This window comes from Lampetra fluviatilis, chromosome 35, assembly GCF_964198595.1.
Source record: "Lampetra fluviatilis chromosome 35, kcLamFluv1.1, whole genome shotgun sequence".
NCBI classification, from domain to species: domain Eukaryota; kingdom Metazoa; phylum Chordata; class Hyperoartia; order Petromyzontiformes; family Petromyzontidae; genus Lampetra; species Lampetra fluviatilis.
This window is the reverse complement of record NC_136309.1, coordinates 6338237-6363859: the sequence shown is the minus strand read 5'-3', so window position 1 is coordinate 6363859 and position 25623 is coordinate 6338237. Positions and strand designations below refer to the sequence as shown.

Genomic DNA, 25623 nt, shown 5'->3' with positions numbered 1-25623 from the left:
ACCATCATCAGCACCATCATTAGCACCACCACCATCATCACCACCATCATCATCACCACCATCATCACCATCGCCACCATCATCATCATCACCACCATCATCACCACCACCATCATCATCACCACCATCATCACCACCATCATCAGCACCATCATTAGCACCACCACCATCATCACCACCATCATCATCACCACCATCATCACCATCATCACCACCATCATCACCACCATCATCAGCACCATCATTAGCACCAGCACCATCATCACCACCATCATCATCACCACCATCATCACCATCATCACCACCATCATCACCATCGCCACCATCATCACCATCATCACCATCATCATCACCACCATCATCACCACCATCATCAGCACCATCATTAGCACCACCACCGTCATCACGACGTAACGGACACAATCCGGGACTCTCAACGTCCCCGGCAAGACAGCGTCTCAGCCACCACACGAATAAACGGGACGACCCCGGGAAACCCTGGACAGGTGGCAACACGCCACCCTTCCCGTGTGTGACGCGCGCCCCACGTGGTTTGGGTTCAATGGGCGCTGCCACGTGCGGTCGGGCCACTGTGGAGTTCGACGCGGGGCAGACAAGTTCCACCCCTCACCCCGCCCCGCCCCCCACCCCCACCCACCCCGCCCCCACCCACACAATCTAAACGCATTCGTGTTCCTCATCACATCGGCAGCATCTCGACGTCGTTGCTCTTTGGTTTGGGCAGATGGCGCAAGCGAAGCGTTGTGTCATAACCCCCCCACCACCCCCACCACCACCACCTCCCTCCACCCTACACAGCCAGAACACGGTCGGCCATGAGTGTAAACGGACACGCGTGGAAATGTCGCGACACCTCCCGGCTTGCCGCTAGCGACCGGCTCGCGCCTCGCTCGCTTCTCCCCGGCTCGCACTTTCGCAATCTCGGAAAGACATTTCCAATTAAAATTATCTTTCTCCTCCTTCATAAATAAATCGCGTGGCTCTTCATTAAATATTCATCAACCTGCTCATCGCCCCCCCTCCCCCGCCGCCCCCGCCGCCCCCCAACCTACACGCCGGTGATTGCTGAGAAGTGCGGGTTGATGAACGTCCATCGGCGAGTTTCTGGTCGCCCCTCTGACCCTGCCCGCCCCGCGCTCTTTAACGTCGCTGGACGATTTCGTTCACTCGTGGGGGCCTCCACTGTCAGTCAGCCTCCCCGCCCTCGCCCCCGCATCTGTCTTACACAACCCATACCCCACAATTTTCTCAACAACACTGGGTTTTTTTTTCTTTCAAAAAGCAAACGCCGTACCGGTTTCGACATCCAACGTCTCATCAGCAGACTCGCTTGAAACCAACGCTGCTGGCGAACTGCCCGGATGTCTGTCTATAGACATGGACCCCCCCCCCCCCGCCACTCTCAGTGTGAAGCTCTGGCTCCTAGTTCGAGGCACAACTCTGTGACGCACAACACAGAGGGGCCCCTCCCGTCGTGGGTGCTGGGTGGGTAGGGAGGAAGGGGAGCCGGGGGGAGTCGCACGGTGTACGGGGGGGGGGGGGCACGCGCATCGCCTCGTGGACGCCGCGTCTCTCGGGAGGGAACCAACATCGTTCGCTGATGCTGGGGGTGGATGGCGGTGGCATCCGCTGGGCCGCCATGGGTGGCGACGGCTTAGGAGGGGGGGAGGTCTTCAATCCAGCAGTGGAACTGAAGATTGTGGCTGACGATGATTGGATTTTTTAATTTCTAGGGAAATTCTTAATTTACTCAAGTTTTCTACGGCGTGAAACGATGCATTTGGAGCGTGTCTGTCTATACGAGGCGTGTGTGTGTTTGTGGGAAGTGTGTGTGTGTGTTAGTGTGTGTGTGTTAGTGTGCATGGAAAGGAGCGGCGGTGCAGCGGTTAGCGCACCGCGCTACGAACTCGGCCAACGGAGTTCGATTTCCCCGGCCACGGCCACAATCATCAGTGACAAGTGACATCCCTACCCAGCCGTGGTGGGGCTTGCCCAGGTCGAGCATCAGCAAAGTGCAAGACGAAGTCGGTGGCATGCGGTGCCAGACAGAACCGACCCCCTCGTGCGCTCAGTTCCGGCTCTCAAACGGCACTGCCACTCGCACGCATCAACTTGCCCCGGTCGCCGGGAGTAGGATTTTCGTCTCCGCGAGCGTCTACACGCGGCGGCATCCGTCACCGGCTGACTGGACTCGAGTCTCCGTGGCGGGGAATTAAAAACGTAGACGTTTATTTACAGTCGAGGTGACAATCGTGAGTGACGGCAGCGACGGCGACACTGGGAGACGAGCACGAGACGTGGGGTCGGGCGGGGGGAGGGGGGCGGATCGGGGGAAAGAAACTGGGAGGGGGGAGGGGGGAGTGTGGTGGGGGGGAGAACCGGAGGGGGTGAGGGGGGGGACATGCAGCGGCGGCGGGGGGAGTGGGGAGGGACGCGGACGGGACAAACACAGGCACGCGCACAAGGAATAGGAGGGGGGGGCGAGGGGGTCGTGGGGTGGAGTGGGGGGGGGGGTTACGCACTTAAACATTTCAGGCAACGCAGGCACGCGCACAAGGAGATACGGGGGGTGGGGGGGGGGGCACAGAGGGGGAACCCCGGAACCCATTCCTAGGATCCCCTTTCAGGGACCCCGTTCGAGGGCTCCTGAGCCGTTATCGCGTGGGGTCAGAGAGGTCAAGTGCGAATTTCATGCCACTTGGTGTGTGGGGGGGGGTGAAGGCTGGCGGCGATGAAGGAGGAAGACAGGAGCCCAGGAGAGGTCGGCGGTGTGTGGGGGGGGGAGGTCTCATCGCGGGAACGGCGAGGGGGGTCGCGTAGGGGATGCCCCCCCCCCAATTATCGCCGCTGGGCCCCCACGCCCTTCCAGTAGGCCAGGATGTCGTGAAGGTCCTCGTGTCGCGCCAGCTGCACCTTGCGCTTGAGCGCGTGTCCCGCGGCGATGGGTTCCATCTCGGGGCCCCACGGGGCCCTCCTTCGCAGGGGCCTCCGAATCCGGGCCCACAGCCCCCGCGGGCCCCCGGGCCTCAGCTCGGCGCCCCCCCCGCACTCCGGGCTGGACGCGTAGGCCCGGATCCCGGTCCCGCGCCGCAGCCCGGGCCGGCACGGCGGGGGGCTCCCGGGGGAGCGCCTCACCGCGGCCGCCTCCCGCGGCTCTGCGCCGGGACACGGCGCGCGCCGCGGGCCCGCGGCGGGTCCGCGGGGGCCGAAGGGGCCCAGAGGTTCGGGGCCGGCGCCGCCCCGAGGTGGGGCCGGCGGGAGCGGCCGCGTGGGGTCGTGCATGCCGGGCAGCGGAGCGCACGCGGCGGAGCGCTCTCCTCCGCCCGACCCCGCGACGCGGAGCCCCGTATCCACCTGCCTGCCCTGGGCCCCCGGCCCCCCCCCGACCCTCCGATCCCCCCGACCCCCCCGCGCCGCCACCCCGCGCTCGCTTTGGCCCAGGCGCCAGCGGCGTGGCCCCCGCGTGTCCGCACGCCGCCATGGGGACGTAAGAGCCCCGCGTTCCCATGGACGGGGGGGTCGCGGGCACCTGGAAGCCCTGCGGCCCGAGCGGTCCCTGCAGCCCTAGGAGTCCCTGTGGCCCGTGGGGTCCCTGTGGCCCGTGGGGTCCCTGGGGCCCGTGGGGTCCCTGCGGCCCGTGGGGTCCCTGCGGCCCGTGGGGTCCCTGGGGCCCGTGTGAGCGCGGCTCGGCGTGCACGTCGCCGGCGAGCAGCAGGAGCGGCGCGGAGCACGAGGAGTCGCAGGGCGGCGGCGCCTCGGCGCGCAGGGCGTCGATGCAGCTGTTGATGATGAGGTTGACGCGGTCCACCTCCTTGGCGATGGTGGAGATCTCGGCCGCCGATCCCCGCCGCTCGGCCGCCCCCGCGACCCCCGCGACGGCCCGAGTCTCCGCCGGCGCCTCGGCGGGGGCCCGCACCTCCATGTAGCTGCGCTTGGTCGCGCCGCCCGCGTCCCTCCCCTCGTCCCTCCCCTCGTCCGCCTTGGCGTCGGCGGGGGGCGCGGGGGGGGGGATGCGCGGGTCGAGCCCCCCCCCGCCCGCCGCTTCCTCCACGTCGCTCCCCTTGGCGAGCTCCGCCTTGGAGGCGCCCCCGGCGCCGTTCCCAGGGCCCCCCGCGCCGTCGCCGGGCCCGCGCCGCGCGCCGCGCAGCCGGCGGCGGAGCGCCAACGCCGCGGCGGCGAGCAGGAAGAGGAGGCCGAGGCCGCAGCCGAGCAGCGCGATGGTGCGGCGCGCGCCCCCCCCCGCCGGCGCCGCGCGGCGCCCCCCCCGGCGTGCGGAAGTCGAGGCACGCGTGCTTGGTGCGCCGCGCGTGGCGCACGGAGACGACGCAGTAGGTGTAGTTGCGGTGCGCGCTCAGCCCCTCGACGCGGACCTCCTCGCGGTTCTGCCGCAAGTTCTTGACGTCGCTGTACGCCGAGCGGTTGTAGTGCGCCAGCACGTACATCTTGTCGAACGGGTCGGGGATCTGCACCCGCAGCACGGCGACCGTGCGCGCCTGAGACACCAGCTGCAGCGAGGGCAGCGCCTTGCCCCTCACGGGCCCCGCGGGGGTCGGCCTCCTGCCCGGGAGGCCCACGTCCGTGGCCATCCCCGAGCCCCCGTCCGTACTGTCCTCCTCTTCCTCCTCGCCGCCGCCGCCTGGCCGCCGCGACCCCGCGCCCGGGGGGTCGCCGGCAGCGGCGGTGGGCGCTGGCGGCGCTGGCGGCGCCACGTGATCCCTGCAGGCCGCCAGCTCGCGAACGGCGCTGCGGTGGTGGCCGGCGGCGCCGCGCGTCCGCAGCAGCGGCACTCCCTTCATGGCGGGCGGAGAGTAGCAGGACAGCCGCTCCCACGACGCCACCGCCGGAGAGGAAACGTGGGAGGAGGACGAGGAGGAGGAGACGTTGATGTGCGCGTACATCCACAGCAGCAGGCCGTGCAGCTCGCACTCGCAGTGCAGCGGGTTGCCGTGCAGCTCCAGCGACTCGAGGCGCTCGGGCCCGGCCAGCGCCGCCGCGTCGAGCGCCGCGAGTCGGTTCCCCGCGAGGTCGAGGGCGACGAGCGCGCCGCTCTGGCGGAAGGCGAGCGGCTCGACGCGCCGCAAGCGGTTGGCCTGCAGCTGCAGCTCGCGCAGGTGCGGGAGGCCCGCGAAGGTGAAGGCCGTGAGCACCTCCAGGCGGTTGTGGCCGAGCAGCAGCACGCGGAGGCGCGGCTGCGCCGAGAAGGCGCGCTCCTCCACGTCGGCGATGAGGTTGCGCGAGAGGTCCAGGTGGACGAGGTGCGGGTACCGCGACAGCGAGTCGCGCGCCACCGCGCGGATCTTGTTGCGGTTGAGCCGCAGGTCGGCGATGGAGCCGTTGAGGCCGCGCGGGATCGCGTCGAAGGGCGGCGTGTTCTGGTTGCAGATGGCGCGCGGCACCATGTTGCGGTCGCTCTCCACGATCCAGCAGTCGCCCGCCACGGCCCGCGCCGTCAGCCACAGCAGCAGCGCCGCGCGGAACCACGGCGGCGGGCCGCCGCTCCCGGTCCGCGCGCTCGCCGGGCCCCCGGGGTGGACTCCGCAGGCCCGCATGGCGGCCGCGAGCGCTACGCGGCCTGCGGCTGCCCACGCCGCAAGTGTCCCCCTCCGCCGCCGCCGCCGCCGCCAGGCAAGACGCGCGCGCGGCACGTGGCGCGGAGAGTCATGGCACGCACCGCGCGGCACCCGTCCGTGGCCTCTCACACTCCCAGAACTCTTCCTGGGGGAGGGGGGGGGGGGGCGATCCTTATGTGGGGGGTCGCACTCTTTCCTCGGGGGTGCCTGCCTCTCTCTCTCTCTCTTTGGGGGGTCTCTCTCTGTTTCTCGCTTCTGTGACCCAGCTCCTGTGAACGAACACACGCAGCCATGCAGGAGATGATTAACCTCGGCGTCTTTAAACATCTCCTCTCTCGTGATCTCCCCCCTCCCTGTCCGCCCTCTCCTGCCCTTTATTATTTCCCTCCCCCGCCACCCCACCCGGCTCCCGTCACTCATCCCAGAATGCTCCCAAACGAAGCCAAAGAGAACGGTGCCGGGTGGCGAACTCAGCCGATTCCAGCACCCAGCACCACCACCACCACCCCCACCACCCCCACCACCACCCCCACCACCACCCCCACCACCACCACCACCACCCCCACCACCACCACCACCACTCCCACCACCACCACCACCCCCACCACCACCCCCACCACCACCACCACCCCCACCACCCCCACCCCCACCACCACCAACCCCACCACCACCACCACCACCCCCACCACCCCCACCACCACCACCACCACCCCCACCACCCCCACCCCCACCACCACCACCACCAACCCCACCACCACCACCACCACCCCCACCACCCCCACCACCCCCACCACCACCACCACCCCCACCACCCCCACCCCCACCACCACCAACCCCACCACCACCACCACCACCACCACCACCCCCACCACCCCCACCCCCACCACCACCAACCCCACCACCACCACCACCACCACCACCACCCCCACCACCACCACCACCACACCTCATCCCTCCGCACCCCTCCCTCCTCGTCCGTCTCCCCCGCACTCGCTCAGGACGCGTCCGTGGTGGACGAGGAGCGGGGAAATGAGGCTCGGCACTGACGGGGAGGAGGAATATGATGTTGGTGATGGTGGTGATGATGATGGTGGTGGTGATGATGTTGGTGGTGGTGATGATGGTGGTGGTGGTGGTGATGTTGGTGGTGGTGATGGTGATGTTGGTGGTGGTGGTGGTGATGTTGGTGGTGGTGGTGGTGATGGTGGTGGTGGTGATGGTGATGTTGGTGGTGGTGGTGGTGATGGTGGTGGTGGTGGTGATGGTGGTGGTGGTGATGATGATGTTGGTGGTGGTGGTGAGGATGGTGGTGATGGTGGTGGTGGTGATGATGGTGGTGATGGTGGTGGTGGTGATGATGGTGGTGATGGTGGTGGTGATGATGGTGGTGGTGATGATGATGGTGGTGGTGATGATGATGATGATGTTGGTAGTGGTGATGCTGGTGGTGGTGATGTTGATGATGATGATGTTGGTGGTGGTGGTGGTGATGGTGGTGGTGGTGATGGTGGTGGTGGTGATAGTGGTGGTGGTGATGATGATGTTGGTGGTGATGGTGGTGGTGATGATGATGATGTTGGTGGTGGTGATGGTGGTGGTGGTGGTGATGTTGGTGGTGGTGGAGGAGTGGGAGGCTCGCACGCCACGTGGAGAGGGGGAGGGCCCCCCGCCCCCCACCTCCCCCCCCGCCCCCCACCTCCCCCCCCCGCCCCCCCCCTCCCCTCCGCCTGCCCCCCACGATTCAAAGTGGCGGACGCACGCGCCTCGTCACGTGGTCACCCCGGGCAGCAGGACAGCTCCTTCCTCGCCTTTCATGTGCAGCCCCACACAGCAACCCCACACCCCCACACCCCCACACAAACAAAGACCACCCGTGTAGCCTTCACAGATTGCTCGGGAAAGTGCTGTTAGCGAGTAGCACCTATGAAGGCCTGCACGGCACATGAGGGGGTGAGTGGTCAGCACCACGCCAGGCCGCCTTTGTCTCCCCTCCCTTACACCCCCCCCCCCACACCCTCCTCACCCACAGCTCTATAGATTCAGTAGGTATTGCACAATGCTATATGATGTATGTGTATTGTGTGTGTACTGTGTGCGTGCTGTGTGTTATTGTGTGTGTAATGTGTGTGTAATGTGTGTGTACTGTGTGTATAATGTGTGTGTGTGTATGTGTAATGTGTGGAATGTATGTGTGTAATGTGTGTATGTGTGTAATGTGTGTGTACTGTGTGTGTACTGCGTGTGAGCTGTGTACTGTGTGTGTATGTGTGTGCTGGAAACATTTAGGCTGGCCTGCCTACGATCCATCCTGGGTTTAACCAGGCTGGATTGTGTGAGGACATCACAAATCCTTGAAAGATCTGGTCAAAATCCCATCGGTGAGCTCCTCCGGCAGGCAAGGCTGCGTTGGCTGGGTCATGTAGCCCGCATGCCCAGCCACCGCATGCCTAAACAGCTTTTGTTCGGCCGGATCGAGGGGGCTAAACGGGCGCGGCACGGGCTAGAGAAGAGATGGAGTGATGTGGTACAGGAGGACGTGGAGCTGAGTGGACTTACCAATGACTGGTACCAGCGGTGTCAAGATCGGCCTCAGTGGAGGAGGCTCGTGAAGGACGCTACTGGGCAGTTGGAGGCAGTCGCCCTCCAACAACAACGGAGGGTGGAGGAGCGACGCTCACAACAACGAGCGGAGCGCCGGGTGGCTAAAGCACAGCAAGTTGGTACAGTAGGGGGCACAGGTGGTGCATCAGCCAGTCATCTCGGTCAGTCGACCCGTGGCACCTGCTGGGTCTGCCCCGTGACCTCCTGCCAGCGCGCGTTCGACACTTCACGTGGCCTCAAGGTGCACTTGGCCTGGCACAAGCGTCGTGGTGACGTCACCGCCACTTAGTGGCGAATGGCGGTTGTTGTTGTTGTACTGTGTGTGTAATGTGTGTGTACTGTGTGTACTGTGTGTGTATACTGTGTGTGTAATGTGTGTGTATGTGTGTATGTGTACTGTGTGTGTAATGTGTGTGTACTGTGTGTGTACTGTGTGTGTAATGTGTGTGTATGTGTGTGTGTGTGTGTACTGTGTGTGTACTGTGTGTGTAATGTGTGTGTACTGTGTGTGTAATGTGTGTGTATGTGTGTGTGTGTACTGTGTGTACTGTGTGTGTAAGTGTGTATGTGTGTGTACTGTGTGTGTAATGTGTGTGTATGTGTGTGTGTGTACTGTGTGTGTAATGTGTGTGTATGTGTGTATGTGTGTGTACTGTGTGTGTACTGTGTGTGTAATGTGTGTGTATGTGTGTGTACTGTGTGTGTACTGTGTGTGTATGTGTGTATGTGTGTGTACTGTGTGTGTACTGTGTGTGTATGTGTGTGTATGTGTGTGTACTGTGTGTGTACTGTGTGTGTATGTGTGTGTGTGTAATGTGTGTGTATGTGTGTATGTGTGTGTGTGTACTGTGTGTGTACTGTGTGTGTACTGTGTGAGGCTCCCTCCGCCACAATGACGTGACTACTCAGACACAGATCCCCCCCCCCCCCCCCCCGTGTCGCCTCGACAGGCTGGTGGTGGTGGTGCTGTGCGAGTAGCACCACCTACGAAGGCCGGGGCGAGGCGCGCGAGGGGGTGGGTGGCCAGCGCCACGCCCGGCCGCCTTTGTCTCCCCAGTGGCGCTGTTTACACACCGCACCGGGTATTGATTTGAGGTTGAGTGGACCTAGGGGAGGCCCAGGACTGGTTCAGATAATCGTCACTGGTGTTGGTGGTCGTAATCGCTGCACTACCGCTCTTCACATACACACAATACACACACACACGCACACTTAGAGTGAACATACACAATCTACACACAACGCACACACACACGTGGTCCACATACTGCATGTCTGCACCTCCGATGAGGTACGGTGCGAAAGAAGTTCAACATACACAATACACACACGCATGCATTAAACATACATCATCCATACACAACACACATGCAGTACAAATACACAATACACAAAACTATAAACTATATTTATGTTACCAGCTAAGGCCCACTGGGCTATATAGTTATTTTTCAGAAGCGACCTGGCCACAAATGATAGCTCAAGCAAGCGGCTTGTATCATGTGGAACTATATAACAAGCAAATACTCTAAAGGCACGTTTCTAAATGTGGAGGGAAAGACCGGAGGACCCGGAGAAAAATCCACGCGACCACAGGGAGAGAGAGAGACCGCAAACTGCAAATACACAGCAGCAGGCGTCCCCCGGGTTGGGATCGAACCCACGACCTCCTGCATGGCAGGCGAGGTAGTTAACATCTCCTAGCCAGGGCGCTCCCATACACAACACACATACACACGCAGTTCACACACACAATGCACACACAACACAAACACGCAGTTCATACACAATGCATACACAACACACATACACACGCAGTTCACACACACAATGCACACACAACATAAACACGCAGTTCATACACAATGCATACACAACACACAAACACGCAGTTCACATACACAATGCATACACAACACACAAACACGCAGTTCACATACACAATGCATACACAACACACACACATGCAGTTCACATACATAATGCATACACAACACACACACATGCAGTTCACACACACGATGTATACACAACACACAAACACGCAGTTCACATACACAATGCATACACAACACACACACATGCAGTTCACACACACAATGCATACACAACACACACACATGCAGTTCACACACACAATGTATACACAACACACAAACACGCAGTTCACATACACAATGCATACACAACACACACACATGCAGTTCACACACACAATGTATACACAACACACAAACACGCAGTTCACATACACAATGCATACACAACACACACACATGCAGTTCACACACACAATGTATACACAACACACAAACACGCAGTTCACATACACAATGCATACACAACACACACACATGCAGTTCACATACACAATGTATACACAACACACACACATGCAGTTCACATACATAATGCATACACAACACACACACACGCAGTTCACACACACAATGTATACACAACACACAAACACGCAGTTCACATACACAATGCATACACAACACACACACATGCAGTTCACACACACAATGCACACACAACACAAACACGCAGTTCACATACACAATGCACACACAACACACACACATGCAGTTCACATACACAATGCACACACAACACAAACACGCAGTTCACATACACAATGCATACACAACACACACACATGCAGTTCACACACACAATGCACACACAACACACACACATGCAGTTCACATACATAATGCATACACAACACACACACACGCAGTTCACACACACAATGTATACACAACACACAAACACGCAGTTCACATACACAATGCATACACAACACACACACATGCAGTTCACACACACAATGCATACACAACACACAAACACGCAGTTCACATACACAATGCATACACAACACACAAACACGCAGTTCACATACACAATGCATACACAACACACACACATGCAGTTCACATACATAATGCATACACAACACAAACACGCAGTTCACATACACAATGTATACACAACACACAAACACGCAGTTCACATACACAATGCATACACAACACACAAACACGCAGTTCACATACACAATGCATACACAACACAAACACGCAGTTCACATACACAATGTATACACAACACACACACATGCAGTTCACATACACAATGCATACACAACACAAACACGCAGTTCACATACACAATGTATACACAACACACACACATGCAGTTCACATACACAATGCATACACAACACACACACATGCAGTTCACATACACAATGTATACACAACACACACACATGCAGTTCACATACACAATGCATACACAACACACACACATGCAGTTCACATACACAATGCATACACAACACACACACATGCAGTTCACACACACAATGCACACACAACACACACACATGCAGTTCACATACACAATGCATACACAACACACACACATGCAGTTCACATACACAATGCATACACAACACACACACATGCAGTTCACATACACAATGCATACACAACACACACACATGCAGTTCACATACACAATGCATACACAACACAAACACGCAGTTCACACACACAATGTATACACAACACACACACACATGCAGTTCACATACACACACACAAACACACAGTACACACACACAAAGCATACACAACACACACATGCAGTACACACACAATGCATACACAACACACACACATGCAGTTCACATACACAAAGCATACACAACACACACGCAGTTCACACACACAAAGCATACACAACACACACACACGCAGTTCACATACACAATGCATACACAACACACACATACGCAATACACACTCACAATGCATACACAACACAAACACGCAGTTCACATACACAAAGCATGCACAACACAACACACACGCAGTACACACACACAATGCAGACACACAAACACACGCAGTTCACATACACAAAGCATGCACAAACACGCGCGCACAGTAGAATGCTAAACTCAACGAATGCCTCGGTTTCGTGACAGCGCGTGCTCAACTGCGTCAGCCGTCCGCTGAATCAAATCGTCTCCAGCAAGACGAGAGACGCAATCCTATTTGCTATCGATTCGTCTGATATTACAGCCTGATTGATAGCGCCCGTGCGCGGTCGTCAATGGCAGGGGGCTTTTTGTTCGGACTCCACGTGGCTGGATGCCCTCTGAATTGACCATCACTCAGAGCTCTGCGCGCGGGCAGCGTATGCAGGTGCAGCGAGGGGCTAATGAGGGCAGCTGTTCTTCAAGTCGCTTGCGGATGGAGCAATGAGCGCGGCGAGGCGTCAGACAGCGTGCCGAGTCGGCGTGACTTATGCACCCTCCGCCACGGCGCGCGGGATTACTGTAGTCTCTTGTTATTATTATTATTAATATCGAGTGTCGCGTCCAGCTTGGACTTATATCTAACACAGAGAGGGAGAGAAAGATGGGTCCTTGCCGAAAAGACATCCGGACGGTTCATCAGCAGCAGCCTAGGTTCAAGGGAGCCTGCCTCTGCTGACGAGACACTTGAATGTCGAAAACGGTGCGGGGAGGTTTGGTTGCGTTCAAAGCAACGTTGACGCTGCTGCTGAAAACAAACCACGAACATCAGGGCGGCCGTGTGACTGATGGGATGCGTTAAAACGTGATCTCGCTTTGTTCATGTAGACCAGTGGTTCTTAACCTTTACTGCAGCCTTGCACCAAAGCGCAATGTTTAGAAATGCACAACATTGTATTTTTCGATTTAAAGCTTTCGTGACTGCAGGGATTCATCTTCTTGGTTCTTTCGGTAAAGTCACGTAGAAGGGAAATAATAAAATAATAAAAATTAAACATAATAAAATACAATTCTCACGACGTTTCGGCCACAACGCAAGCAGCCGTCCTCAGGTGAAGAACAGGTCTGTCGGAAAGACAGCGTCTGAATTGTATTTTATTATGTTTTATTTTTATTATTTTATCATTTCCCTTCTACGCGATTTTACCGAAAGAACCAAGAAGATGAATATATATTTTAACCACGAATGCCGACAATTACAACAAAACATTGTTACAAATGAAAAAAGCATTTTTCCGAAAAATACACACGGCGTCAAATAAATATAGGAGCACGACTGGTGTTTCTTACTGAACACCACCAGACCTTTTTTGGTAACCGACATGAGCATCAAAGCAAGACGCACGACAACTTAATTGCGAGTATTGTACCCTTAAATATTATTGTATTCATAGTGTCAGTGTGTGACTTGTCTTCCTCTAAACCCAGCGCAACTAATATATGTACAGGTATAGCCTACACATTATAGGATACTGGCTAAAAACATCCGCAGCTATTTCAGTACAAGTGAGTCGGGAGAGGGAGTTGTGCCCCTGGGGACAGAGCTGAGGCTGCGTGTTGGGTCCCTGTGAGGAGTCGCGTCAGTTTGGTCTCCCGTCATGAGACTGAATCGCCTCGTGTCTGTGCAGCCATTCACAGACACGTGACGTCATCGTAATAATCATAACGCAGTGACGACGACGATGTCAACTCGTAACACGCCGCCGCACAGATCCGCTCATTGCTCTCGTAGGGCGAGAGGGAGAGAGAGGGCGACTCAGAGGCGACCGGAGGAGGATCCACAGACGCGAGGAACGTGAAGGCTGCAACAGCAGCAGCAACTACAGTAGCAGCAGCAACAGCAGCAGCAGCAGCTACAGCAACAGCAGCAGTAGCAGCAGCAGCAGCAACAGCAGCAGCAACAGCAGTATCAGCAGCAGTAGCAACAGCAGCATTAGCAGCAGCAGTAACAGCAGCAGTAACAGCAGCAACAGCAGCAGCAGTATCAGCAGCAGTAGCAGCAGTAGCAGCAGTAGCAGCAGCAGCTGCAACAGCATTAGCAGCAACAGCAGCAGCAGTAGCAGTAGCACCAGCAGCAACAGCAGTAGCAACAGCAATAGCAGCAGCAGCAGCTGCAGCAGCTGCAGCAGCAACAGCAGCAGTAGTAGCTGCAGCAGCTGCAGCAGCAGTATCAGCAGCAGTATCAGCAGCTGCAACAGTAGCAGCAACAGCAGTAGCAGCAGCAGCAGCAGCGGCGGCCACGCAGTGAAGAGCCGGAGCACACCAACAATTGCCCGAGCTCTGCGGTCCTCGAGGTGCCATCTCGGCGTTATCGGCCACTCGCTGCGTGTTGAGGTGCGGGAGGACGCCGGAGCACCCAGACAAACCCCAACGCGTGCGATGGGGAAACACTCTATTCCCGACAAACGGAACACGTGGAGTCCACGTCATCGTTTCACTGTACCGCCTTCTCCTGGCGAGCCAGTGTTACGCCTCCTCCTCGACGCCCACGGGAAAGGAGTTTCACGACAACAACATCATCATCATCTGCGTGTCATCCACCAACGCTCGCTGCTGCCTCCACATAGTGCTGCATCAAAGGCAGCCACGTGCATAGCCGCCACCACCTCCTCCACCCGGAGGATATTTGCCGACAATGCGCCTCCTCATTCACACATCCGTCGCTAGACATACAGACACATCCAGTATTGTTTGACGCATCCCATCATCCACACACACACACACGGTCTTTCTTCCGGGCGTGACATTTTTGTCAGCAGAATGATTTCAACGTAGGCAGAACATTTCGAACCGGTTTCGACATTCAGCGTCTCGTCGTCGTCAGAGTCGCGGTTGCTCGCTTGCCCGAGCCCAGCCAGTGCCGCGAGTGAAACTGCTGTGATGCTTATATTCGAGGTCAAACCATCGTGAGTGTCAGACGAGAGCTTCATTTCACATCTCGGCACGGGTCGCTGATGACGTCCCAACTCGGCGGCCTCGGCTCCTCCCGCGGCCTGCAAAGCGCAGAGCCACGCACGGTGGAGCTCGGGACGATCCCAGCCGATGGGCCGATGACACGGCCATCGTAACCTTCGTGGCCGTCGCTGGACATTCAGTCTCGGGGAATGCGCCAGAGAAGTCCACAGGGCGGACTGCGACGCCGGCCGAGAGACGAGCCAGGCTCGAGCGTCTTGCGTCCACAGCGGCTTCTCCGAACCCCCCCCCCCCAGCGACTCAAGAGGATGGATATCGAAGTGGATCACGTGGACACCGCGCCGGAAGTGCACAGCGTCTTTAGCTGGGTGGAGGTGGTGGAGGTGGTGGAGGTGGTGATGGTGGAGGTGGTGGTGACGGTGGCGGTGGAGGTGGCGGTGGAGGTGGTGATGGTGGTGACGGTAGTGGTAGCGGTGGAGGTGGTGACAGTGGAGGTGGCGGTAGAGGTGGTGGCGGCGGTTGTGGTGGAGACGGTGGTGGCGGGCGTGGCGATGGAGGTGGTGGTGGTGGTGTCGGGGGTGGAGGTGGTGGCAGTGGAGGTGGTGGTGGTGGTGGTGGAGGTGTTGGTGGAGGTGGTGGTGGTGGTGGTGCCGGTTAAGGTGGAGGTGATGACAGTAATGGCGGTGTAGGTCGTGACGGTGGTGGAGGTGGTGGCGGAGGTGGTGGTGATGGTGGAGGTGGTGGTGATGGTGGAGGTGGTGGTGGCTACGATGCACATGGCCAGTGATCTAGCACTGTCGAGGCTACAGCGAGGATTGCTGGATCACACGCAGACGATGTCGTGAGACTCCTTTCCCCGTGGGTGGGCGTCAACAAAGATACATAACCCTGGCTGCGCCAAGAAAAGGCGGTCCGGCAAAGTGTGGACTAATCTCCATTTGTTCCAACTCGCTTCCCATGGGCGGGCGTCGAGAAGGGGAGGAGAGAGTTCGCGCTGCTTATCTCCTGGTGACAGCCCTGCAGAACCAGCGGTGAAATTCCGCATTATTATCACGGGGAGCGAGCCTCCCCCACAGAGCAACCACTCTTCGCCTTCACCAGAATGTGCCACTCCGATTTAAAGCTTTCGTGACTGCAGGGATTCATCTTCTTGGTTCTTTCGGTAAAGTCACGTAGAATGTAAATAATAAAATAATAAAAATAAAACATAATAAAATCATTCTCACGACGTTTCGACCACAACGCAAGCAGCCGTCCTCAGGTGAAGACCAGGTCTGTCGGGGGTTTCACCTTAGGACGGCTGCTTGCGTTGTTGCCGAAACGTCGTGAGAATTATTTTATTATGTTTTATTTTATTATTTTATTATTTCCATTCTACGTGACTTTACCGAAAGAACCAAGAAAATGTGCCACTCGTTTTAGCTCCCCAACTCACGCGCGCGACTCTACGCTCAGCCACGCGCGCGTTCTCCATCAGCGCGTCGAACCGGACCCCGAAGTCGCGGCTTCTTGAGTCCGAAACTCCACGTGGAGAACGCGCGGGAGGGGGGGGGGGTGAGGAGGAGGGGGGGCAACTCCCAGCTGTTTAAACAGCGATCGAGCGCCCAGATCATCGACCAGTTCGACTCGCTCCCGCGCTCTTACGCAGTTGACCTCGCCTGACCCCGCCGCTCGATGCTCGAGGATGAACGCGCTCTCAATAGAGCGGGGTGCGCCACGGCGTGGGGGGAGGGGAGGGGGGCGAGCGGGGGGGGGGTCCCTCTGATTCTACCTGCCTGGCTCTGGGCACACGGTTTGGTCGGGGTGGAGGATCGGGGATGTGGGAGCATAATCGCCAGGCGCCCGAATTCGCCAGATTTCGGAAGCTAAGCAGGGGGTGAACCTGCATCAGAGTTCGTGATGGGCGACCCCCATCCCCCCCCACCATGCACGCAAATTGATGTCTGTCGGCTGCTGCTGGGCTCCATAAGTGTGGGCAGCAGAGAGCAGCAGGGCAGCACGATCAATTGTTCTGCTCTTTCGTTATACTCCCCCCCCCCACCGTCTTCACGAACCAGCACTGACCAGCGTGGTGAAGTATGGTCAAATACACGGCGTGCAGAGGTGGTCGGATTAAAAAAGGGGACTGTGCATGCGCAGATGAATAGAGACACGAATTGAGCAATACAGATGCATTCATCAAACCGATAAATTGATAGAGAAGGATAATCGATGATCATATTGATAGATGAATAGATAGAAATATAGTGTAGATGAATAGACCCGCACGTTAGCATGGGTCTACATTCGAAGTGGACAGACGAATATAGATCAATGAACATGTAGAACAACAGATATTTTAACGAATAGGTGAATAGATACGCGGATGGACTCGGGGCGCGATGCGGTCATCACCGCGAGAAGAGACACACGGAGAGAAGGGGGGGCAGATGCGTGAATAAGTGAATGTGCCCTCGAATTGACGGACGAGTGAGTAGACAAACGAATAGACGTGCAGGTGAACAGACGGACGCGTGAACAGACGGATGCGTAGACCGACGAGTGAGTGGAGTCGGATGAACAGACCAAGGCTGTCACGCAATTACCCGCACCCGTTTTCAGTGGTGATGGATGCACCGATTGCCGCTCGCGAACGCACGAACAGCACGGCTGGCTAAGTCGCCGCGTGGCGCCGTGTACCCCGTGGTGTCCCAGCCAGGAGCTAAAGGCGCAGCCCTGCACGTTCCTGATCGCACCGCTGCTGGCGGAAGCCCCCCGCACCCACCCCGCCCCCCACCCCCACTCGAGGGAGCTCTATTTGGTTCAATCTTCCCACAATTTACCCCACCACAACACACTCGTTCACACTTCTGGGTGCATAGATGCAGCGATGGGTGGGGGGGGGGGGGTAGAAATAAATAAATAAACCTGCCCCCGTTGCTTCATCTGCCGCGCCGAGAGGTTGAAATCGAACTCGGCGTGACCCGTGGGATCGCGAGCCTAGCGCGCTACAAAGCGACCGTCACTGCAGCAGCAGTTCACTCCGCTACCACCCCTTGGGGGGTGACTGCCAGGGAGAGACATCGGCACGCTCTGGGGGGGGGGGGGCTCTGGGGGGGGTGGAACGCGTGCAGAGGAGTGAGTTGGGTGACCACCGTGTGGAGCCAGACCCCCCCCCCCACCAGAATGTTGGAACTGAACTCTGGAGACTCAGCCGGGATGTGTGTTTTTTCTTTCTTTCAAATCGGCGTATTAATAGACGACACACACCCACACACACACACCCCCACACACACACCCCCCACACACACACACCCCCCACACACACACCCCCACACACCCCCATCCACACATCCACACACACACCCCCACACACACCCACACCCACATACCCCCACACCCCCATCCACACACACACCCACACCCCCCCATCCACACACACCCACACACCCCCCCACACACACACATCCACACAACCCCACACACGTGCGAGACGGGTGGGTGGGGGTCGAGAAGCAGCCCCTCCCCCCCGCCTCCACCACCCCCGCCCCCGCCCCCCGGCATCGCGTCCGTGTAAACGGCGACAACGCGGACATCACGGGGGGGGGGGGGGTCACGTGACGAGAGGTAATTGGCAATTAAACGCGAATAGCAGCGGCAGAGCGACTCGGCGCAGGGAGGGGGTGGGGGTGGTTGTTAAATAATTAAATAATACGCGCGGGGTGGGGGCAGCGGTGGGGGGCGAGACACACGACTTGGCGCTGTGGGCGCAGGGAGGCGGGGTGTGTGCAGGGTGTGTGTGTGTAGGGTGTGTGTGGGTGCAGGGTGTGTGTGTGCAGGGTGTGTGTGTGTGTAGGGTGTGTGTATGGGGTGTGTGGTGGGTGCAGGGTGTGTGTGTGTGGGGTGTGTGTGTGTGTGCAGGGTGTGTGTGTGTAGGGTGTGTGTGTGTGCAGTGTGTGTGTGTGTGCAGGGTGTGTGTGTGGGTGCAGGGTGTGTGTGTGTGTAGGGTGTGTATGGGTGCAGGGTGTGTGTGTGTGTGCAGGGTGTGTGTGTGTGCAGGGTGTGTGTGTGTAGGGTGTGTGTGGTGGCTGCAGGGCTTGTGTGTGCAGGGTGTGTGTGTGCAGGGTGTGTGTGCAGGGTGTGTGTGTGTGTGTAGGGTGTGTGTGTGTGCAGGGAGGCGGGCGTGTGTGTGTGTGTGTGCAGGGTGTGTGTGTGTGCAGGGTGTGTGTGTGTGTAGGGTGTGTGTGTGCAGGGAGGCTGGGCGTGCGTGTGTGTGTGCAGGGTGTGTGTGCAGGGTGTGTGTGTGTGTGCAGGGTGTGTGTGCAGGGTGTGTGTGTGTGCAGGGTGTGTGTGTGTGGGACATGTGTGTATGTGTGCAGGGTGTGTGTGTGTGCAGGGTGTGTGTGTGTAGGGTTTGTATGTAGGGTGTGTGTAAGGTGTGTGTGGTGGGTGCATGGTGTGTGTGTGTGCAGGGTGTGTGTGGGTGCAGGGTGTGTGTAGTGGGGGCAGGGTGTGTGTTTGGGTGCAGGGAGGCGGTGTGTGTGGGTGTACGGAGGCAGGGTGTGTGTGTGTGTGCAGGGAGGCGTGGTGCGTGCAGGGAAGTAGGGTGTGTCTGGGTGCAGGGTGTGTGTGTGGGTGCAGGGAGGCGGGGTGTGTCTGGGTGCAGGGAGGGAGGGTGTCTGGGTGCAGGGTGTGTGTGGTGGGTGCAGGGAGGCGGGGTGTATCTGGGTGCAGGGTGTGTGTGGGTGCAGGGTGTGTGTGTGGGTGCAGGGAGGCGTGGTGAGGGCAGGGAGGGAGGGTGTGTCTGGGTGCAGGGTGTGTGTGTGAGTGCAGGGAGGCGTGGTGGGTGCAGGGAAGTAGGGTGTGTCTGGGTGCAGGGTGTGTGTGTGAGTGCAGGGAGGCAGGGTGTGTCTGGGTGCAGGGAGGGAGGGTGTGTCTGGGTGCAGGGTGTGTGTGGTGGGTGCAGGGAGGCGGGGTGTGTCTGGGTCCAGGGTGTGTGTGTGGTGGGTGCAGGGAGGCGGGGTGTGTCTGGGTGCAGGGTGTGTGTGGGTGTAATAATTGAGCGGTCCACATTCTCACGTACATCACGGAATGCCTGCATCCACGCTGTCACACAAAGGCAAAGATCCCCCATGTAACCTTCAACAGACTATTGGGGCAAGTGCTGTTAACGAGGAGCGCACCTGTGCGAGTTGTTGGTGGATCACACACACTCGCACACGCACAGATGATCGCAACACTCCTCCTCCCTTACCCGTGGGCATCGATTGTCCCCGTCTGCTGGCTTGCCAGGGTGTGATGGCAGTCCATCAAGTGGGTTGATTCACATTTGCACGGGCATTGAGTGTTAACTCCCCTCCCTCGCGCGCGCGCGCATCAACACACGTCGCCAACGGAGTTTGACAGACATCCCACCGCAGGACCGCAGAGCTTGGGCAACCGTCGGTAGCGCCGCGCCCGTCTCTGGCCCCCATGAATGCGCGGCGCGTTACAAATTCTCTCGCCCGTCGGTTTGATCCGCGCCCTCCCTCCCCCACTCACTCACTCCCGCTTGTACAACAAACGCCGAACACGACCGAAATCATCGCCGCTCTCTCCCAAACTCAAATCCACATCTGGGCAGCGCATCCCTGCAGCCTCCGACATCTCTCCGCACGCAGCGAGCGGCGACTGCCGCCGCTCGCGTTCGTCTGCCGCGTGTGCCACGTGGCAATGGGCCGCCGTGACCGTGACCGAGCTACCCACGAGGGCCGCGCTCAGTCGACGGACTCATTTTGCAGGAAGGCCCCTTCTGCAGCCGCCGCTGCTGCTGCTGCTGCTGCACTGGGATTTTTAGTTTACGAAAACACAAAAAAATGTTTTTTTTTGTGTCCAGCCAATTAATAACGAGTCGTGTCTATTGTACAAGTGGGAGAAGACCGGAGCACCGGGAGAAAACCCACGCCTTGGGCGAGGGGGCAACACTCGATCCCCGGCGTTTAGATGGACACGGATGGAGATGAGCTCACACCTTGCTGTACCGCCTTCTCCTTGGGCTTTGGGGCAACACTCGATCCCCGGCGTATAGATGGACACGGATGGAGATGAGCCCACACTTTGCTGTACCGCCTTCTCCTTGGGCGAGGGAGCAACACTCTATCCCCGGCGTATAGATGGACACGGATGGAGTTGAGCCCACACTTTGCTGTACCGCCTTCTCCTGGCAAGCCCCAGGGTGCGGGGCTTCCTCATCGACGCTCTCAGCCCAACGGGAAGGGAGTTTATCAACATCATCCGTGTGTGATCCACCAGCCCTCGCTGCTGCCTCCACAGCGCTGCAAGGCTGTACGACGCCGCCGGCTGTTCGACGCCGCCGGCTGTACGACGCCGCCGGCTGTACGACGCCGCCGGCTGTACGACGCCACCAGCTGTACGCCGCCACCACCACCTGTACGACCCCCCATGTCTGAAGCGCTGCGTCACGGGACATAAATTTCGGGGTATTTTTTATCAAAACTCTCTGCGCTGGTGGTCTCTGCGGAACTCTTAACGAAGACAAACATCTCCCGTACAGCCTTAACAGACTGTTGGGGCAAGTGCTGTTAGCGAGCACCTATGAATGCCGGAACGGCACACGAGGGGGTGGGTGGCCAACACCACGCCCAGCCGCCTTTGTCTCCCTAGTGGCGATGTTTACACCAGGTACTCATTTTTTGATCTAGGGGAGGCCCAGGACCGGTTCGAATAATCGTCACTGGGTGTTGGCTGTGCTCGGGACGCCGGGTTCGTAGCGCAGCGCGCTGACGGCGAACACGACTGCTCCCCGAACGTGTGAATACACACAACGCAACCCGCACACATAGGTCCGCTACACGCACCTCTACCCAGACACGCACATATATATACGACAAAGATCCCCCCATATCCCCATGAACAGACTGTTGGGACAAGTGAGGTGCTGTTAGTGAGCACCTATTAACGCCAGTCGGGTGGTGAGCATCACGCCCGCCCGCCTTCATCTCTCCAATGCTGATGTTTACACACCGCGCCAGGTACGCGTTTAATGCTGAGTCGACCTAGATGAGGCACACGACTCGTTCGGATAATCGTTGCCGAACTCGGGGTCGGTGGGTTCCCGAACACACGAACCAACGTACACTCACAGTTATGCACTCGTACACACAATATACACAGATCCACTGTGTAGGCTGCGTAAATTGTGGGGCAAGGGCTGTTAGCGAGCACCTATTATGGATGTGTGGTCAGAACCACGCTCCGCTGCCTTTATCTCCCGAATGTTGCTTTTACGGACCGCACGGGGTACTCATTTGAGGCTGAGTCGACCTAGGGGAGGCCCAGGACCGGTTCAGATATAATCGTCACTGGGTGTTGGTCGTGAGCGGGAATCGAACCCGAGTCGCCGGGTTCGTAGCGCAGCGCGCCGACCGCTACACTACCGCTCCCCAATTACACTTCCACCCACAATAAAGACAAAGATCCCCCGTATAGCCTGAACAGACTGTTGGGGCAAGTGCTGTTAGCGAGAAGCGCCTATGAAGGCCGGCACGGCACACGAGGGAGTGGGGGGCCACAACCACGCCGGGGCCGCCTTTGTCTCCCCAGTGTCGATGTTTACACACCACACACTCATTTGAGGCCGAGTCGACCTAGGGGAGGCCCAGGACCGGTTCAAATAATCGTCACCGGTGTTGTCCGTGAGCGGGAATCGAACCCGGGTCGCCAGGATCTTCCCGCAGCGCGCTGACCGCTACACTACCGCTCCCCACTCTGGCGCATACACACACGCAAACATTCACACACGTAAACATGCACGTACATACATACACACGTGCACACACGTGCACACACGTGCACACACGTGCACACACGTGCACACACGTGCACACACGTGCACACACGTGCACACACGTGCACACACGTGCACACACGTGCACACACGTGCACACACGTGCACACACGTGCACACACGTGCACACACGTGCACACACGTAAACTAAATGGACGTAGGGGAGGCTCAGGGCATAGTCAGATGACTCGCCACTGATGCCGTTGTTTCTGTACCGCACCGGGAATACCAACTCATTTAAGGCTGAGTCGACCTAAGAGAGGTCGATTCAGCCTTCACAGGTTCTAGCTAAAATATTCGCCACTAATTTTCACCGTAGCCCGGCATCCAGCTCGAATGCGCTAACCATTCCACCTCCGTTCCCCACGAAACAAAGATAAATAATCCCTAGGTAGCCTCAGCAGACTTTTGGGGCAAGTGTTGTTAGCGAGTGCCTATGAAGGCACGCACACACACACTTATACAAAGATCAAAGATCCCTCGTATAGCCTCAACAGACTGTATGGGCAAGTGCTGTTAGCGAGCACCTATGAAGGCCGGAACGGTACACGAACGAGGGGGTGGGTGGCCAGCACCACGCCCGACCGCCTTTGTCTCCCCAGTGGCGATGTTTACACACCGCACCAGGTACTCATTTAAGGCTGAGTCGACCTAGGGGAGGCCCAGGACCGGTTCAGATAATCGTCACTGGTGTCAGCCGTGAGCGGGAATCGAACCCTGGTCGCCAGGTTCATAGCGCGCTAACCGCTACACTAGGAACACGAGACACACACGTGCACAGCCCAGACTTAGAGGCTGTTGAAAGCGACGTTAGCGAGGCACGGAGCGCACACAGTCGGGGTGGGGGCAAAACCACGCCCGACCGCCTTCGTCTCCCCAGTGTCGATGTTCACACACTACGCCAATGGAGTCATTTGAGGCCAAGCATCCACCACCGCGACTCGAACTCGCCGTGTTCGTAGCGCAGCGCACCAACCACTGCGCCACCGCTCCTCGCACGTGTATGCACACACGCACGCGTCTACACACACGCACGCGTCTACACAGGCGTACACACACACACACACAAACTAGGTGTGCACGTACACACGCGCGCACGTACAAATACCCCCATCCCCACACTCCGTATAGCGTTACCAGACTGTTGGGGCAAATGATGCTAGCGAGCACCTATGAAGACCGGCACGGCACACGAGGGGGTGGATGGCCAGCACCACGCCCGGCCGCCTTTGTCTCTCCAGTGCTGACGTTTACGAGACGTCGCCCCAGGTGCTCGTTTAAGGCTGAGTCGATGTAGGGGGTGGCCCTGGACCGGTGAAAAAATATATATTCATTACTAATATTGGTCGTGAGCGAACTCGGGACGCCGGGTTCGTAGCGCAGTGCGGTAACCACTGCGCCACCGCTCCCCCCATCCCACACAAACACAAAGAGACAAACAAACAAAGACAAAGACCCCCGATAGCCTTAACAGACTGTTGGGGCAAGTGCGGGCATCTATAAAGGCCGGCACGGCACACGAAGTGGGTGGGTGGCCAGCATCACGTAAAGAAACACACACGCGTACACACACACGTACATACACACGTATATACACACGCCTATACACACATACACACACACACACACGTACACACCTATACACACACACACGTACACACACACACACGTACACACACACACACGTACACACACACACACGTACACACCTATACACACACACACGTACACACACGTACACACCTATACACACACACACGTACACACACACACGCGTACACACACACACGCGTACACACACACACGCATACACACACACACGCATACACACACACATGTACACACACACACATGTACGCGCACACGTACACACACACACGTACCCACACACACAGGTACACACATACACGTACACACACACGTACACACACACATGTACACACGCACGTACACACACACGTACACACACATTTACACACACACACGCGTACACACACACACGTACACACACACACGTACACACACACACACGTACACACACACACGTACACACACACGTACACACACACATGTACACACGCACGTACACACACACGTACACACACATTTACACACACACGCGTACACACACACACGTACACACACACACGTACACACACACACGTACACACACACACGTACACACACACACGTACACACACACACGTACACATGTACATGTAGACACGCTCGCGTCCTCGCGGTCTCTCGCTCCGAGCCCCTGACCGCGCTCCACAGGGAGCGAGGGGATTAAGAGAGCGGGGGTTCCCCGCCCCGGGGGTAGGGGGGTAGGGGGGTAGGGGGGTAGGGGGGTCACTCACCGTCTCAGCCGCCGGGGGTTCGCGAGGTCCCCTCGGTGAGGATCCCGCCCGTCGAAGGGGGAGACGGGGGAGCGGAGCGGAGCTGTACGAGAGAGATGCAGAGAGTGGAGAGGGAGTGGAGGGGGAGTGGAGGGGAAGAGGAGAGGGAGGGAGAGTGGGGGAGAGGGAGGGCGATGGGGGGGGGGTAAGAGAGGGAGGAGAAAGGAGAAGACGGGTAGGGCAAGGTAGGGGGGAGGAGAGCGACACGGGGCTAGAGAGAGGCACAGAGAGGGGAGATACACCGGGGGAGAAAGGGGAGCCACACGAGAGAGAAGATGAGCAGTGGGGCGGGGGGAGATGCAGGGGGAGCAGGTGGGAGGGGGGGAGGATGTCGCTCATTCCGCGGAGCGCTCTGCCCGCCCGTGACGCTCTCAGAGCGCGGTGTAGAGCGCCCCCTGCACCACTCACCCCGCATCACTCACTCACTCACCCCGCATCACTCACCCACTCACCCACTCA

At 58.3% G+C, this 25623-nt stretch overlaps 1 protein-coding gene across 1 annotated transcript; it reads right to left on the bottom strand.

Moving 5' to 3' along the window:
• Window positions 1–2474: 2474 nt before the first annotated feature.
• Window positions 2475–25278, bottom strand: LOC144944574 (protein phosphatase 1 regulatory subunit 29-like). The gene is given in 4 exon segments (XM_078872841.1): window positions 2475–3402; window positions 3404–4267; window positions 4269–5860; window positions 25126–25278. Coding segments are annotated over 3 exon segments (2709 nt in total). The 5' UTR covers window positions 5571–5860; window positions 25126–25278; the 3' UTR covers window positions 2475–2859.
• Window positions 25279–25623: the final 345 nt, after the last annotated feature.